The 16,779-nt window shown below is 46.0% G+C and overlaps 2 protein-coding genes across 2 annotated transcripts; one reads left to right on the forward strand and one right to left on the reverse strand.

Moving 5' to 3' along the window:
• Window positions 1-864: 864 nt before the first annotated feature.
• SNRPA1 (small nuclear ribonucleoprotein polypeptide A') lies at window positions 865-10,361 on the forward strand. The gene is made up of 9 exons (XM_081171320.1): window positions 865-1,023; window positions 3,380-3,527; window positions 3,712-3,790; window positions 5,453-5,499; window positions 7,114-7,216; window positions 8,088-8,167; window positions 8,612-8,687; window positions 9,424-9,517; window positions 10,124-10,361. Exons 1-9 carry the CDS (start codon window positions 942-944, stop codon window positions 10,180-10,182), a joined length of 768 nt encoding a protein of 255 aa, XP_081027446.1. The 5' UTR covers window positions 865-941; the 3' UTR covers window positions 10,183-10,361.
• A 3,922-nt stretch (window positions 10,362-14,283) lies between these two features.
• Window positions 14,284-16,300, reverse strand: LOC308573813 (F-box/LRR-repeat protein 14-like). Its single transcript, XM_081171189.1, has one exon. The coding sequence runs from the start codon at window positions 16,067-16,069 to the stop codon at window positions 14,519-14,521; it is 1,551 nt and encodes a 516-aa protein (XP_081027315.1). The 5' UTR covers window positions 16,070-16,300; the 3' UTR covers window positions 14,284-14,518.
• Between the last annotated feature and the right edge of the window lie 479 nt (window positions 16,301-16,779).

The raw sequence follows: 16,779 nt of genomic DNA on the forward strand, positions 1-16,779 counted from the left end.
AAGTATGCACAGAACTGTGCTAAAGAAATTAGTTGTAAGTATGCACAGAATTGTGCTAAAGAAATTTGGTGGCAAGTATGCACAGAACTGTGCTAAAAAAATTAGTTGTAAGTATGCACAGAATTGTGCTAAAAGAAATTTGGTGGCAAGTATGCACAGCACTAAGGGGCACGGGTGGTGCTGTGGGTTAAACCACAGAGCCTAGGACTTGCCGATCAGAAGGTCGGCGGTTCGAATTCCTGCGACGGGGTGAGCTCCCGTTGCTCGGTCCCTGTTCCTGCCAACCTAGCAGTTCGAAAGCACAGCAAAATTCAAGTAGATAAATAGGTACCGCTCCAGCGGGAAGGTAAACGGCGTTTCCGTACGCTGCTGTGGTTCACCAGAAGCGGCTTAGTCATGCTGGCCACATGACCTGGAAGCTGTACGCCGGCTCCCTCAGCCAATAAAGCGAGATGAGCGTACCAACCCCAGAGTCGGCCACGACTAGACCTAATGGTCAGGGCTCCCTTTACCTTATGCATAGAACTGTGCTAAAGAAATTAGTTGTAAGTGTGCACAGAACTGTGCTACAGAAATTAGTTTTAAGTATGTACAGAATTGTGCTAAAAGAAATTTGGTTGCAAGTATGCGCAGTGCTAAATGAATTGGCACGTTAGTTAACTGAGTCTAACCAAGCGGGCACCGTATGCTTCTCTTCTCGAGTGTAAGCGCAACTGGACCCAAAAGCCTCTGCAGGCCTCCCGGAACTCAAAGCGTCGCTATGGCGACGAGCAAGCGTCTCTCCGAAGGCGCCGCTCGGCACTCGACTTACCTGTCTACGTGGCTCGGCGACTCGGCTCTGCGGGCTGCGCGGCCGGCCGGCGCATGCGTATTAATTTGGTTCCCCCGTCGGCGTGCCGCTCAGGTTTTCTTTTGGTGTGCGGCGGCCGCGGGGAGCGAAAATGGTGAAGCTGACGGCGGAGCTCATCGAGCAGGCGGCGCAGTACACAAACGCCGTGCGGGACCGGGAGCTGGACCTGCGCGGTGAGGAACTCGGCCTTGTGGTGGTGGCGGCGGCGGCCTGGGAGCGGGAAGCGCGCGGCGCTTGCTTGGCCTTAGTAGGCCTGAAGCGCGCGGGCAGTAGGCAAAGCGTGAGGGGCAGCTGAGTCGGGGGACGGTGGCTCAAGAGGGTCACGTTAGGTGGCCCACGTGGGTCGCGCCGCCCCTGTCCTGGAAAGGGTGTGGTTGGCGTACCTGTTGCAGCTGGTGGTAATAGGAGCCCAATGCCGCAAAGGTCACCTGGGCCTTAAGGAGCAAAGTTGGTTCGGTGAGCACCCCCAAAATAATGGACAGGTGCTAACGTAAGAAGAACCCTGTTGCATATACAGTGGTACCTCGGGTTAAGTACTTAATTCGTTCCGGAGGTCTGTTCTTAACCTGAAGCACCACTTTAGCTAATGGGGCCTCCTGCTGCCGCTGCGCCGCCGGAGCACGATTTCTGTTCTCATCCTGAAACAAAGTTCTTAACAGTATGCCCCACGGAGAGCGTCAAGGTCCATAAAAAGCAACACCCTAGTGGTCCCGGGCCCTAAGGAAGTTAGATTAGCTTCAGCCAGAGCCAAGGCCTTTTCAACTCTGGCTCTGGCCTGGTGGAACGCTCTGCCTCATGAGACCAGGGCCCTGCAGGATCTGATTTCTTTCCGCAGGGCCTATAAGACAGAATTTTTCCACCTGGCCTTTGGCTTAGAGCCAATTTGATTCCACCCCCCTCTTTCTTTTTTCTTTTCCTTTCTCCTCCTGCGATGAGGTTTCAATATTTTAATGTTGTATTTTAATTTTGTTTTAAGTTGTATTCATTCAATTTGTTTTTATTATTGCTTGTTAGCCGCCCTGAGCCCAGCCTTGGCTGGGGAGGGCGGGGTATAAATTATTATTATTATTATTATTAACCTGAAGCACTATTTCTGGGTTAGCGGAGTCTGTAACCTGAAGCGTATGTAACCCGAGGTACCACTGTACTGTAGATAGGTAAAGGTACCCCTGACCATTAGGTCCAGTCGTGGCCCACTCTGGGGTTGCGGCACTCATCTCGCTTTATTGGCTGAGGGAGCCGGCGTACAGCTTCTGGATCATGTGGCCAGCATGACTAACCTGCTTCTGGCGAACCAGAGCAGTGCACGGAAACGCCGTTTACCTTCCCGCCGGAGTGGTACCTATTTATCTACAGTGGTACCTCAGGTTAAGAACTTGATTCGTTCTGGAGGTCCATTCAACCTGAAACTGTTCTTAACCTGAGGTACCACTTTAGCTAATAGGGCCTTCCGCTGCCACTGCGCCACCGCCACGCAATTTCTGTTCTTGACCTGAAGCAAAGTTCTTAACCCGAGGTACTATTTCTGGCTTAGCGGAGTCTGTAAGCTGAAGCGTCTGTAACCCAAGGTACCACTGTACTTGCACTTTGACGTGCCTTCGAACTACTAAGTTGGCAGGAGCAGGGACCGAGCAATGGGAGCTCACCCCGTCACGGGGATTTGAACCACCGACCTTCTGATCAGCAAGCCCTAGGCTCTGTGGTTTAACCCACAGCGCCACCCGCGTCCTGTTGCATATATATACAGTCTCTAATAACAGGCCATCCACACAGTTCCAGGAAACTCAAAAGGAGCTAATGAAGACCCTTACTCCGTCATGTTTAGTATTCATTTTAATTTATTAAATCTCTATATCACAGGGCAGATCACAACATAAAAATGCAAAATGGGAACACAGAATACAAACCAAAGTGAAACAAAAACACCTAATAACCCTCCCTCCCACAAGTATTTGGCATCTAGAGTGATTTCTTAAGAATAGAGCTTTTAATTAATTGTTGCAGCTGTTAACTGTTGATGGAATTTCCCTTTGTGAGCCTGCTTTTTTAAAGCAATTTAAGAGAATGGCTATTACCACAAAGGAAGCTGTCATATACTGAGCCGACCATTGGTCTGTCAAGCTCAGTGTTGCTTCTACATTGACTGGTAGTGACTCTCTAGGGTTTCAGACAGAAGCCTCTCTGAGCCCTACCTGAATTTTCCAGATATTAAACCTGAGACCTTCTTCAAACAAAGCATGTGCTCTACCTGTGAGCGAAGGCACACCCGTTATTTAACATGACTTGTAGCAGTGAGAACTACAAATTAGTATTGAGTGCTTTGAAGTACTATTTTTTTCTGCCTATCCTAAAACTGCTGGCACGCAATTTCACTGAGTAACCCCAAGTCCATCCTCTCAGAATTGTCAGGATAGTTGTAAGAAACACTGAGGTGATAGTTTTCTTTCATATGTCGTCTAATGCATAACTGAAGTATATATTTCTCCTGCACTATAGTTTGTTTGTTTTTGTCCCGTGTTGCATCATCAGGATATAAGATCCCTGTGATTGAGAACTTGGGCGCTACCTTGGACCAGTTTGATGCTATCGATTTCTCTGACAATGAGATTCGGAAGTTAGATGGGTTTCCTCTGCTGAAAAGACTGAAAACATTGCTGATGAATAACAACAGGTTAAGGTGAGTGTCTTTCCAACTTCAATTTTGAGATCTCTTTGGCTGCAGTTCTCAATACTCTACTTCTTGTACCACTTATTCAAGACTTATTCAAGTCTAAGCTTAAAAGCAGTTGAAGTTTGGGGAAGAGGACTTATAACTTCCAAGATAATAATTATTCTGATGGCTCCCCCCCCCCTTTTTTTAGCCGAATAGGTGAGGGACTTGAACAGTCTTTACCAAATCTCAAGGAGCTCATTCTTACCAACAATAACATCATGGAATTGGTAAGTGAAATAAAGGATGAAAGAAATTGGAATGATTGAATGACATACAGTGGTGCCTCGCAAGACAAAAAGAATTCATTCCGCGAGTCTTTTCATCTTGCGATGTTTTTCATCTTGCGAAGCACGGTCCGCCGCAACTGCGCCTCTTCAAGCGGCTTTAAAAAAAAAGCGCAAGACGTTTTCGTCTTGCGAAGCAAGCCCATAGGGAAATTCGTCTAGCGAAGCAACGCAAAAACGGAAAACCCTTTCGTCTAGCGAGTTTTTCATCTTGCGAGGCATTTGTCTTGCAGGGCACCACTGTACACGTAATCACTAGAAAGGCCCCAAATTTTCTAAGATAGGGTTTTCTTGCCTTTTTTTGATTACATGAGGCAACTTTCTCAGTGAAGATTTTACCCATTCTGACTTCTTGAGAGCAGTTGCAATGTAGCAGATAATACCAGTGAAATGTTACTCAGAATATTGTTTCCATGTTGTTGCTTAAAATAAAGAAATGGCCCAGGTTAGCACACAACATTAAACCATGGTTTTGTGCTACATGCATGAGCAAGATGACCCTGAACAACACTGCTCTCCCATTTCTTCCTTCCATGCAGCTGAGAGTCCTTGGCAGCGGTTAAATTTTGCTTTCCACTGATCACAGCTTATCATTGTGAATGACCTAGAGATTGTGATTTGTAACAAATTTTGCTAAGTTTAATCAAGCCAGCTGCAGAAACAACAGTTTGAAGCTTGTGGCCCTCCAGATGTTAATGGGCTCCTGCTGCCTTCAGTCAGCATGGCAGTCCTTTGATATCTACCATCAATCTTGGCTGGTTGCTTGGTCTGAAAATAAATGGCCATAAAGGCTTGTCTGAGCTTAGGAAAAGCAAAGTTAAACAAATAAGCTCTATGATCCAAAACTACCTGAAAAACCTGAACTTAAAATTATTTCTTAATCGGACACTGTATTTTGTTAATATGCAATTTTGTCATTGACAAAATGTACAGTGGTACCTCGGGTTAAGAAATTAATTCGTTCTGGAGGTCTGTTCTTAACCTGAAACTGTTCTTAACCTGAGGTACCACTTTAGCTAATGGGGCTGCCCCACGATTTTTGTTCTCATCCTGAAGCAAAGTTCTTAACCCAAGGTACTATTTCTGGCTTATAACCTGAGGTACCACTGTATAGGAAAATGGTGCACATGTTGTCTCCGTATAAGATCACAGATTTTTCTTTTGGTGCATTTATATGTGGAGAGAAGCAATGTCCAATTGGAAATAGCATCTACATACAATATGGTTGGGTGTAGTAAGCCATACACACCCTTGGAGAAGAGCTCAGTAACCAAGTGAAAAAAATCAGTTGAAAATAAACCCTAGAATGTAAACTGACCCCATAAATAACTTTTGTTGCTTCTGTTCTGGGTGAATTTTTGAATGCAAAGACACTAAGGGTTAATTGTCTTGCTTTTACAATGTAAAGCCATACAACTGAGACAAATGTGTTTAACATGTTTCACATAGTGAGTTAAGCCTAACTGTTCTTAAGCTATAAAGTTTGAAATGAATGCAATGATCCTCATTTTATAGTATAATTAACTCTTGGTTAAGGGGCCTCAGTGTGAGCTGGAAAACATATATTAACATAGCTTTAACTACATTTGTGTTTCTCTTATTCAGGGTGATCTAGATCCTTTGGCAACTGTCAAATCACTAACATATCTGAGGTATGAGATAATTCACCTTTGTGATCAAATATTATAATATGCCTTCCTTACCAAACGTCTGTCCTATAAATTAAGGTTGGCAACATGATCTGCCAAATATTTCCCCCCCCCCCCCCGAAGCCTTCAACACTTAATAGAACTAAGAGGGCTTGCTTTGTTTTCCAAAAGCTCTCTAGGGATTTCCGAGTGTGGAGTTGTGGTAAGAATTCACCTCTACACCCCCACTGTTTGTTACCCAGGTGAGGGACCACCTTTTAAATGAACCACAGAACCAAGGAAACTGTTTCAAGTCCAGCATCCAGATTTAGGGACTCGGCGTTTTTATTTATTTTATGTATCTATTGCAATAGAACTCAACCCAAAGTGCCAGTTGAGAGGGTTTGCTCTGAGCTTATATAGTAGTTCAAACATAGCAAACGAAGAGTCATAAAACATCTTCACATACGTCAGGAAAGGTTACAGGTCATGAAACAGAAAAAATGTATGGCCTTTTCCTGCTTTCCACTCCCTCTGCTGTCGTCTTGTGGTTGACCAGCAGTGCCTAGACCTTTTGCCCATTTTGGGTATTGGATGTCCCACATTGCCCTGGCAGCCTAGTCTATTATCATTCTTTGCTGACGTTTCTCCATCTATCTTTCAGGAAGCTTCCAAGGATTTTTGATTAAGACTCTGGTACTAACTCATGTGAAAACATCCTGCCATTTGTGCTGCTTTCAAGGTCAGATAAGGAGAGATGGAATGCAGCGTAGGCGGGAGAGACTCACAAATGAGAACACACAAAACTCAAGCCTAACACATTCTGTCTAACAGTTAAATGCAAAGAAAGTGAAACGCTGAAACATTATTAAAATAATAAAAATGTACACCTGGGGTCTTTAGATGTGAATTCTTACCACAGAGTGATGCTTCTTCACAAGAGGAGAGTATAATAAGAGTATGATGAGATAAATAATTATATATTGAAGAGATCCCTGTTTATTTTATGTAATTAACATTTGCATGGTTCATTTTTTAACATTTTGCTGAGGCTTTTTCAGAATGAAATGAAAATATTATGCTTCATATAGTTATCAGATAATATTTTGATTCATAGATGGCACTGGATAGCATAGGTCTTTGAAAGAAGTGTCACGTCTTCCTGTCTCTGTTTGTAATGTTTGCATAAACTTTTATGTTCATGAGCATCACAAACAGATACACATTAACACATAGCAGATTAGTAGGTCCTGCCTCCAATAAAATTAAATTTGAGAGCAGTTCTGACATCAGTAACCCACTAACGGTGACAGCAATCAAAGCTCTTATTCTTCATCAAATAGTGTAATCAGTTTACTTTTGGTTATTAATCTCCCTTTAATTAGTCAAGCAACTCGGACTTTTTATCCTCGGTCCTCAAAGTGGCTGGTGGACCAAAGCATGGTTAAGAGGTTGGCAGGACTAGGGTCTTTCCATTTGGTCTGGCCTCTTAAAAATAATTATTCCCAACATTGGTAAGAACCTGGGAGATGAAGGGGAAAGACACTTGGCAATAGGGAATGTTGGGCCAAAACATTCCTCTTCAGCAGTGCCTTTGTTTGAACTGTGTAAATATGTTTCTTCTTTTCCTCCCTTCAGTATTTTAAGGAATCCAGTGACAAATAAGAAGCATTATAGGTTGTATGTCATCTTCAAGGTCCCACAAGTCAGAGTCCTGGATTTCCAAAAAGTGAAATTAAAAGTAAGTGTTTTGGCAATTGTGAAGAATTTGTCTTTTGAGAAGCTATGCATTTAAATGTTTACTACTTGAGTTTTCTTTTCGTGCCTATAGTATAACATAATTTTCTCATTATAACGCATTTTCAGACTGTGACATTTGTTTATGGCTATGGCTCTGCAAATGTAATTCTGAATGCCTTTCTCATGACCCTACAGATATCATGAAAACACATTTATGAATCTGCAGTCATAAGCCTGGAAGCTTTTTTATTTGGAACCGTATTTTAGATTTGAATCATTATTAACATAAATACAGGATTGCCTTCTCCTCACCAATCAGCAAATGTTAGCCTAAATGAAAGCTTTAAGCAGTTTTCAGACGATAAACATGCTGAAGCATTTTAGTCTGTATCTTATTGTGTGTTCCATTTACTTGAGATAGTTTCTGTGAAGGTAATTCCTAGAAATGGGGGGGTGTCTGTTCCCTGCCCGCAGCTGTGGCTGGAGGAAAGAAAGCAGAGTCTTATCAAATATGCTTTGAGATTAAATGTTAGTTTCTTGTGTAACAAATAAACTCTAGTTTGCCTGCTGGCTGTGACTTCAATCAACTTCATACTGTTTTTGAAGTGAAATTAATGGACAGGAACTATTGCGTGGTGGGGAATATCTCAGTGGACTCCCTTGCCATCTGAGCTAAATGGAAAATAGATCTTTCTTGTGAAGGGTTATAGGTTTCACTAGGGCCAACTTTTAAGGCTTCATCTTGATGCCACCTTGTTTTTTCAAGAATTGCACATCACCGTGCCATTTCTTTTTGGGATACAGGAGCTATGCACCGTATACATGCTTCTATTGAATGTTGCATTAACTCTGTGTGTGTGGTATCGCTGTAGGAGCGTCAGGAGGCAGAGAAAATGTTCAAGGGCAAGCGGGGTGCACAGCTTGCAAAGGATATTGCCAGGAGAGCAAAAACGTAAGATACAGATAACCACTTTAAACTGGCAGTCTCCTTCAGAAACACCACAGCCGGTTTGTAAATACTCTTGGGCTGTAAGAAAATTGAGTAGTTGGTGCGCTAGTTAGCACCAAAATTGCCTTGTTGATGAATGGCAATCATTGCCTCTTTTTCCCGACAAGTACATTATGAACCCTGACAGTTTTAACATCCAAGCTAGCAGCTTGAACAACACATCCGATTGATATTTTTTTCATAAAAGGCTCTAAAACGGGTGGGATGTGGGAAGGTCACTCTGCTGGTGTTTCTGAAGGAGCTATTACTTGATTGTATCAGTTTGTTAACAAAGATAAGATACTACACCTGATTGAAATTGGTGCTTCTGGAGACTTCTCTTTGGAAGCTTGAGAAGCATGACAATAACTCTTTGACTTTAACAAGGCGTCTTTTTTCCTTCTGAAGTTTCAACCCAGGTGCTGGCTTGCCAAGTGACAAAAAGAAGGTGGGCCCTTCCCCAGGAGATGTGGAGGCTATTAAGGTAATGTTTTTCAGACTTGTACAGGGAGGAATCTACCAAGAAAAACATTCACTGTCATTTACTTCCAGAAGATAGATCTATCTATGTGTGTATTGAGTGTGCCACATTGCTTTGTTTTTCAGGTACTGACATAGTTTGCGTAGCTTTCCTTTGCAAATAAAGAGTTCAGATTTTGTAAACATACTATAACTGTCTTGCACCTTATTGCAAAAATTCAAGTTTCTAAGTGGCCAGATCAACACAGTCTGATAGCTAGGGGTAGATATCAGTAGGTTAAATATGTATTTGTCTAAGGAGGAACAGCTAAAATGTAATAGGTAATAACATGTCACCCTCTAGCTGGAATTGAATTGAACTCTTCTTGACATGCTGAATCGTTTTCAGAGCCAGTGTGGTGTAGTGGTTAAGAGTGGTAGATTTGTAATCTGGGGAACCTCCACATGCAGCTGCTGGGTGACCTTGGGCTAGTCACACTTCTCTGAAGTCTCTCAGCCCCACTCACCTCACAGAGTGTATGTTGTGGGGGAGGAAGGGAAAGGAGAATTTTAGCCGCTTTGAGACTCCTTCGGGTAGTGATAAAGCGGGATATCAAATCCAAACTCCTCCTCTTCTTCCTTGGTGTTCAGACCAGGCTTGTTAGCACTGTTGTAATAGGCACAGTTCAATTGTTGTGAAACAGGCATTGAATTTAATGTTAACAGTGTTGCATAAGTGACCTTTGATTTTTCCCTTTAAGAATGCCATTGCTAATGCCACAACACTTGCTGAAGTAGAGAGGCTGAAGGGTCTGTTGCAGGCTGGTCAGATACCTGGCAGAGATCGTAAAGCAGGTAAGGAATATCTTTGGAACCCTTATTCTTGCAGGACATTTAGAACAGAGGTTGGACTGCCCCTTTTCTGTCGCTTTCTTCCTCTCCGCGCAGGGGAGTTGGCCCTTGCCAGAAGTCAACAACAACACACCCACCCACCCCTGCCACCAGCCAAACAATACCCCAGCCCAATAATCTGTTCATCAGCCTTGGCTTTTGTAGCTGGAGTCAATCATAGCCCTGCCCTCCCAGGCCAGGTGGGAAAAGGCCTGCCAGGCAGGGAGCAGATCTTCCAGGACTCACAGCCAAGATGGTATAAGGCAGCTTCTGATTTTTAGACAGAAGTTTTAAGAAAGCTAGGATTTTCCATAGCCTAGAAAAGGCCACTATGCAAAATTAAGTATTTCTTGGCAGCAGTAGTTAGTAGAATAGCCATTATTGCAGCTTGAGGAAGCAAATAAGTTAAGAACCTGCAAATTCACTTAAATTTGAAGCATCAAAAGCCCATCTTTGGAATACTTCCATAGAATAAAAAAGCAGACCTGTACAGTCACTCCTTATCATCAGCTTCACATTTGTGGTGGATGGAATGATTAAAATATTAAGAAATTGTGCTCTTTTCTTTAGGCCCTATGGATGAGGCTGAAGAAGAGATGGAGGAAGATTCAATTGCCAATGGATCCTAAAATGCATTTTTCTGCATCTGGGAAGTCTACAGAATACTCTGTACCATTGTCTGTCAAAGCCTTTTGATTGATTGCTGAAGTGGAATTATTATTTTTTGTAGTTTTTGTTCAGAATCACTCTTGTTAATTTTTTATACTGTACATTTTGAAGTAAAATTAAAACTTTTTTCCTAAACGCAGCATAACATTTGGTGCAATCAGTTGGTTTTAAAATAATATTATTGCAGCCTTATGTTCCGTGTACCACCGTCCCACCTCCATGTGCATGTGTTGGTGCCATTACATCTAAAGTTTCAAGCCATAGTTTGCACTTGCCCTCCATACCAGGAGGTTACATGTGAACTATTGTTCATTTAAAAACTTTCCTTTTGGAGAGATGCAGTTCACTTGCAGAGAGCCATGGCCACATGGTTTCTTGTTTGTTCCAGAAATCACAGAGAAGAAAGGGTTGGAGGAGAGGCCTCTAAGATACAGTTACCAGATTTTTTTCAGTGAATCCGGGGACACTTTTTTTTTTTTGGAAGCTGAGTAGCAACAGGGAGTCAGTAGTGGGGATGGTGAGGCAAAAGACCCTGGGCCCAAGCAAACATTCATATTGTATAAAGGTGCAAAGCCCTTTTTTTCCACCTTGTGAAACATAAATGCACAGAGTTTTTTAAAAACTGGGCAACAGCATGCTGCACATCCGTGACTCCTGAGCTTCCCCCCAATCTGCCCCCCTCCTCCTTTGTTTTGACTGATTGGGGGGAGTCACGGGTGGGTGGCTGTTGCCCAGTTTTTTAATTTAAAAAAAACCTGTGCATTTATGTATCACAGGGTTCAAAAGGAGGGCTTTGCACCTTGCCTGGCAGAGAAACCACACACCTTGCGCCCCTCCTGGGCAACGCCCGCCCACCCATGACTCCCAAGCCTCCCCTGATCTGTCAAAACAAAGGGGGAAGGGGGCAGGAGATCTGTACCACTGGACGTCCCTGGTTCCCCTTCGGCAGTGGCGGCGGTAGTGAGCAGCTCCTGAAGCCAGCCAGAGCCAACTGCGCTACCAGGCTGGCTCCGGGCTACTGAAGCTGCCACTGCCACATTTCCAGGGGACAGATTTGCAAATCCGGGGACGACTGGTAACCCTACTCTTAAGAGCCTGCTAAGCCACACCCACACTGGCAACTTCAGCTCAGGGCTCAGGTTAGGCCTTTCATGCACACAAGTGTGAATCAATAACTATACTACAGCAGTTATTACCTCAGAGAAGGTAAAGTTGACCCCTATTTTGACACAAATGTCAGCCAGAACGTCTGCATTGCTTCTGTTACGTGCCTTGGTGAGTGTTGGATGTGTCACACCTTATAATAATCCACCCCCATCATTCAGCCCGAACACACTTTTTTGTGGAGGTCCAGATTCCCTTAGGGGGTGTTTTGTGGGAGGTACATTTTGTTGGTGGACCAGGGCTGTAGCTTGTGGTAAGTGGAGCCAGAGCTAAAAGTGGGCAGGGTTTTATGTTACTTCCTCTGCACCCGGGAAGCTGCCTGGAGAGAGACAGATCATTCTCAGTGGAACTCTGAATTGTTCCTTCTCTCCTCCATTCGCCCCCACCCCATGTGAAATCAAGTCAGTGGCTGCAGTTTCCCCATTTTTAGTGTCTAAGGGCCTGCCGCTGCCACCCTTTGTTTATTAGCAAATGCTCTGGGTATGAGCGCACTAACATTGCAAGTATCTCTTCTTTACTTGCTGCGGGAGGAGCCAGTTCTTATTGATGGGACTCCCTCAACCATTAGATCTCTGGGCTTCTTGTGGCTTGACCTAGTCTCTTCTGTCCTGTCTGGGATGGGGCTATGAGCCACACATGAAACCTTCCATCTCTTGCTTCTGTGTAGTAACACAGCCAGGGCCAAAGCCTAGAGCCATGTAGCCACTCTACACCCACCCATCCTGTGATCACCCAAAGAGTGGCAGGTGATGGGAGGCACTGGCAAACGGATCCTGCATCAGTATCTGGATCAGGCTCACGCCAGGCCCCACAAAATTTGCCATTGGTTTCCACAGTATTCCCCCCCCACACACACACAAAGGATTCCGCACGAAAACGCTTATGTCCCTGTGGAGATTGCAATAGTGAATTGGTGCATGCCCTTCTAGCTTGCACTCTTTATAAAGACTTGAGGAATGAGATTATCACCCCTACAGTGGTGCCTCGCAAGATGAAATTAATTCGTTCCGCGAGTTTTTTCGTCTTGCGGTTTTTTTCGTCTTTCAAAGCACGGTGTCGGAAAAGTTTTGGAAAAGCTTCAAAAATCACCAAAGTCTTCAAAAACCTCAAAAAAGGCTACCACACCGCGTGCTATGAGTTGCTCCTCGAAGTCAAGTTGCAACTGTATTAACGGTTTTAAGAAAAAGGAAACAAACTTGCAAGACGTTTCCGTCTTGCGAAGCAAGCCCATCGGGAAAATCGTCTTGCGAAGCAACTCAAAAAACCAAAAACCCTTTCGTTTTGCGAGTTTTCCGTCTTGCGAGGCATTCGTCTTGCGAAGTACCACTGTATTTTATTGTCTATTCTGGGTCACTGAACCACTGCCACTGTCCTTTCTTTTGGCAGATCAAGATGAGCAAGTGACAGCAAAGGTTGCAAGGTTTTTAGTTGGGGCACTCAGAATAAGATCCACTACAGTGGACGCTCGGGTTGCGAACGTGATCCATGTGGGAGGCATGTTCACAACCCGCAGCACTGCGTCTGCGTGCACACGGTTGCGATTTGGCACTTCTGCGTAATGGCAAAGTGTGATTTAGCACTTCTGCGCTTGCGCGACCACCGAAACCCGGAAGTGACCCATTCCGGTACTTGGGTTTCGGCGTGTCCGTAACCTGAAAAAACGCAGCCTGAAGTGTCTGTAACCTGGGTTATGACTGTATTTGCCTATTGATTCAGAACCCTAAAATGTATTTGTGGTGATCACACAGGGTCCCCGGACGTTTGACGGTCTATTGATCCCTGTGCCACCGCTGTGCTCGCTTCCCCGCTGCCACCAACCCGTTACTCTCGGGTACACACTGAGTCCAGACAGTTAAAATTAAACCAAATAAACAAGTTTATTTTTTAAGCATTAACAAGTTTATGGTTTCTCAGATAATTTTCTTGTCAGTTTCTTAACCTTAGTTTCTTTACCGGTCTATACCTTCCTAATACCTTCTGACTGATTATCTCAGCAGTTTGTCAGATTCTCTCACTCTCTCACACCAGACTAGCCCAACCCACAGACTTATCCTCCCTCTCTCTTAACTCCAGACTGACTTCTTAACAACTCGAACTTGAATCCGAACTCCTCCCCTTGGGTTCCTATAGGTTAGTCATTTTACAATTAGTTAACCCTTTCCTTATGAACCCAGTATGATGTCACACACCTAGGAGGGCAAATGCCACAGTATTTTATATAATTGACTTTTTATTTCTATTCTTTGTATATTGTATTGTTGTTTTATTGCTATGGCCGATGGCTGATGCAAATAAAGATTTCATTCATTCTCTGCTCCTGCCTTTGGGCTTCACAGAAGCATCTTATGGACTAGATAGGTCTTTGGCCTGATCCAGCAGGGCTTTTCTCATGTTCTTGTATCATGGTAATATTTTTATTTTAAAAATATATTTGTTTCTACAAACAAAATGTGCACTTTCCCAGGTAAGTGTGCTTAACACCCGACTTGTAGCGCCAAAAATTCCTGGACCCGTGAAGGTGCTATGATTTCAGGTCTTGTTTTTTTGTTTTTCAGTTTCTGTGTGCTTTTTCATAGTATTGTTTTCTTTTCAAAAGGGTTGGCAAACTTTTAATTTTGTCGTAAGACATCAGGAATGTAGAAGCAGTTGCACAGCATGGAATAATAGAGGTCTGCTAATTGCATACTTTTGCAACTGAAGTAATACCTAATTAGGGATTGTTTTTGATTTTTAAAGAAATCCTGCTCCTCTGCCAAAAAAAAAAAGACTTCCAGGGCAACTTACAAATCACTAAAAAGAAAGTTTTTATCTCTTAATGACCTCAGACATACCATCTGAAAAACACAACACAAAATGAAAATGGTTTGCAGAATAGAGGAGAAAATAACCAAATGCCCTTAGTTTTCACATGCTTTTTATCAGAAAAAATACAAAACGGAAAGGCACTGGTGAAAAGCAACAGTAATAATAGAATTGCAGAGTTGGAAAAGAACCACAAGGGTCATCTAGTCCAACCCCCCTGCAATGCAGAAATATTTTGCCCAGCATGGGTCTCCTTGACAGATTAGGAGTCTCGTGCTCTACTGACCGAGCTACGTCAGTAGACAAACTGTTTGGCAGATTACACAGATCTCAGAGAATCGACAGTCCAGGCATCTGTTGCTCCAGTTCTAGCATGCAGTCGAGGCTGAAGTTGCAACCACAGCGGTAGAGCTTGCGCAGCCTGCCCAAGCCCCGTACGATATAAGCCAGACTTGCGTCTCCCAGAGTCTCGCAGCAGGTAATGTTCAAGGTTGAAAGGGGCAAGCACCCCCTCGACAGGTGCCTAATTCCCAGGTCGGTGATATTGCAGTAGCTTACTTCGAGGATGTTCAAGCTCCTCATGCCCGACAGGAACAGCAGCCCCTCGTCCCTGATCTTCTCACAGCAGCAGAGTTTGAGGTGGCGCAAGCAGGAGAGGCCCTGGGCCAGATACCGACAGGTGAGATTGGTGAGCCGCTCGCATTCCTCAAGGTCGAGCTCCTCCAGCTGCAGGCAGCCGCGGCTGGTGATGCCCGCAAGGTGCCCAATGCCCACGTCGCTGATTCTCTGGCAGAAGCTCAGGTTGAGGCTCTTCAGCCTGCTCAGGAGCGACATGGACAGCAGAGCCCCATCCCCGATATTCCCACAGAAGCGGAGGCTGAGGTGGACCAGGCGGGGGAGGCCCTGGGTCACGTAGCGGACGGCATGATCGCTGAGCTGGCCGCAGCCCGCCAGGTCGAGTTCCTCCAACTCCAGGCAGCCGTCGGCAGTGATGCCCGCGAGGTGCCCAATGCCCACGTCGGTGATTCTCTGGCAGAAGCTGAGGTTGAGGGTTCTCAGCCTGGTCAGGCGCGACAGGGGCACCAAAGCCTCATCTCTGATGCCCCCACAGAAGCGGACGCTGAGGTAGCGCAGGCGGGGGAGGCCCTGGGCCACGTGGTGGAGGGCAACATCGCTGAGTCTGTCGCAGTTCTCTAGGCTGAGGCACTCCAGCTGCAGGCAGCCCCTTGCCGTGATGCCCGCCAAGTGCCCTACGCCCACGTTGGTGACCAGGTTGCAGTGGTCCAGGCTGAGCTTCTTCAGGTGCAGCAGCCTGTTGCTGAGGAGCAGGAGGCCCGAGTCACTCACGTGCCTGCACCCGAACAGCACCAGCTCTTCCAGGCCTTTCAGATGCTTGCCAATCTGCGCCAGGCTCCTCTTGGTGACGGATGGGCAGCCGGTCATGTTCAGCGCCCGCAGGGAGGGCAGCCCGGCCCGCAAAGCCCGGCACAGCTCACTGTAGGTTTCGGGGGTGCAGCTTGCGTGGCTGGCGAAGCCCATGGTGACACAGGGCGTCATCACGATCCGCACCCGACGGATGCCCCAGGCTGCCATGTTGGCCAACATCGACGGGTCGTTGCGGAGATGGCACAGGGACACGGGGGCCTCCGAACGCCACCACAAGATCTGGTAGGAAGCGGCTTGCCAGTCGCGGCACACCTGCGACACCTGGACCTGGTCCTCGTCGTCCAGGTACTCGAAGATCTTGATCAGCAGCTCCGGAGGCAGGAGAGAGATGGGCGGCGGCGGCGGCGGCTCCTGCTCGGAACCGCTGCTGCTGCTGCTGCCGCCGTCATCGTCCTCGGGTGGGGGCGCCTTTCGCTTCCTCCCGCCGGGACCCATTGCCTGCGGAGCCCGGCTGCAGACGAGCAAACTTCGCCTTGCGTCTGCTTAGCCGCCCGGCGCTGCTCGAGACTAGCTGCTTGCTGGACCCGTCCTACGCTACTTGTGCCTGAAGCCCAGCCCAGCCCAGCGATGGGGCGGGTGAAGCCAGAGCCCCCGCCCCTTCCAGGATCATTCTAAAGTCATGTCTTGCTTCCATGGGCGTAGCCAAGGAAACGGGGAGCAGGGGGCAGCTGCCCCCCCAAATCGAGTAAATCAATAAAAATACTTATCTGAGGTTCTGTCCCCCCAAACATGAAACTTGCCTCCCCCATAAATCCTGGCTACGCCCGTGCTTCCTCCCCCAAAATCTTAGGAGCCAGCTCCTAGGGCCGACGTCCCCCCCCATAAAATATTTGAGGGGGCCGCCCCCCAAAGTTGGTAGGCAATGCCATTCAAATAGGGCGTGCGTGTGCCGTGTTATGTGATCGATTATGCGGTGTGGGCTTACCTGCTTCCACTCCACCCCTTCCCCCCAATATTTCTTTCAAGTTGCCCCCCTTGCCACCCTCCAGGTGCTGAACTACAATTCCCGCGAGCGGCGAGCTAATCAGCATGGGAGTTGCGGTTAAAAGCTTTCAGGGGCGCCAGGTTGCCGAAGGCCGGCCTGGATTGACCCGGCTGCGCCCCTGCTGCTGCTGCTTCGCAGAATTTGGGAGGGTTGAAGGTTT

This window comes from Podarcis bocagei (genome assembly GCF_964188305.1).
Source record: "Podarcis bocagei genome assembly, chromosome: 14".
Lineage (NCBI taxonomy): Eukaryota > Metazoa > Chordata > Lepidosauria > Squamata > Lacertidae > Podarcis > Podarcis bocagei.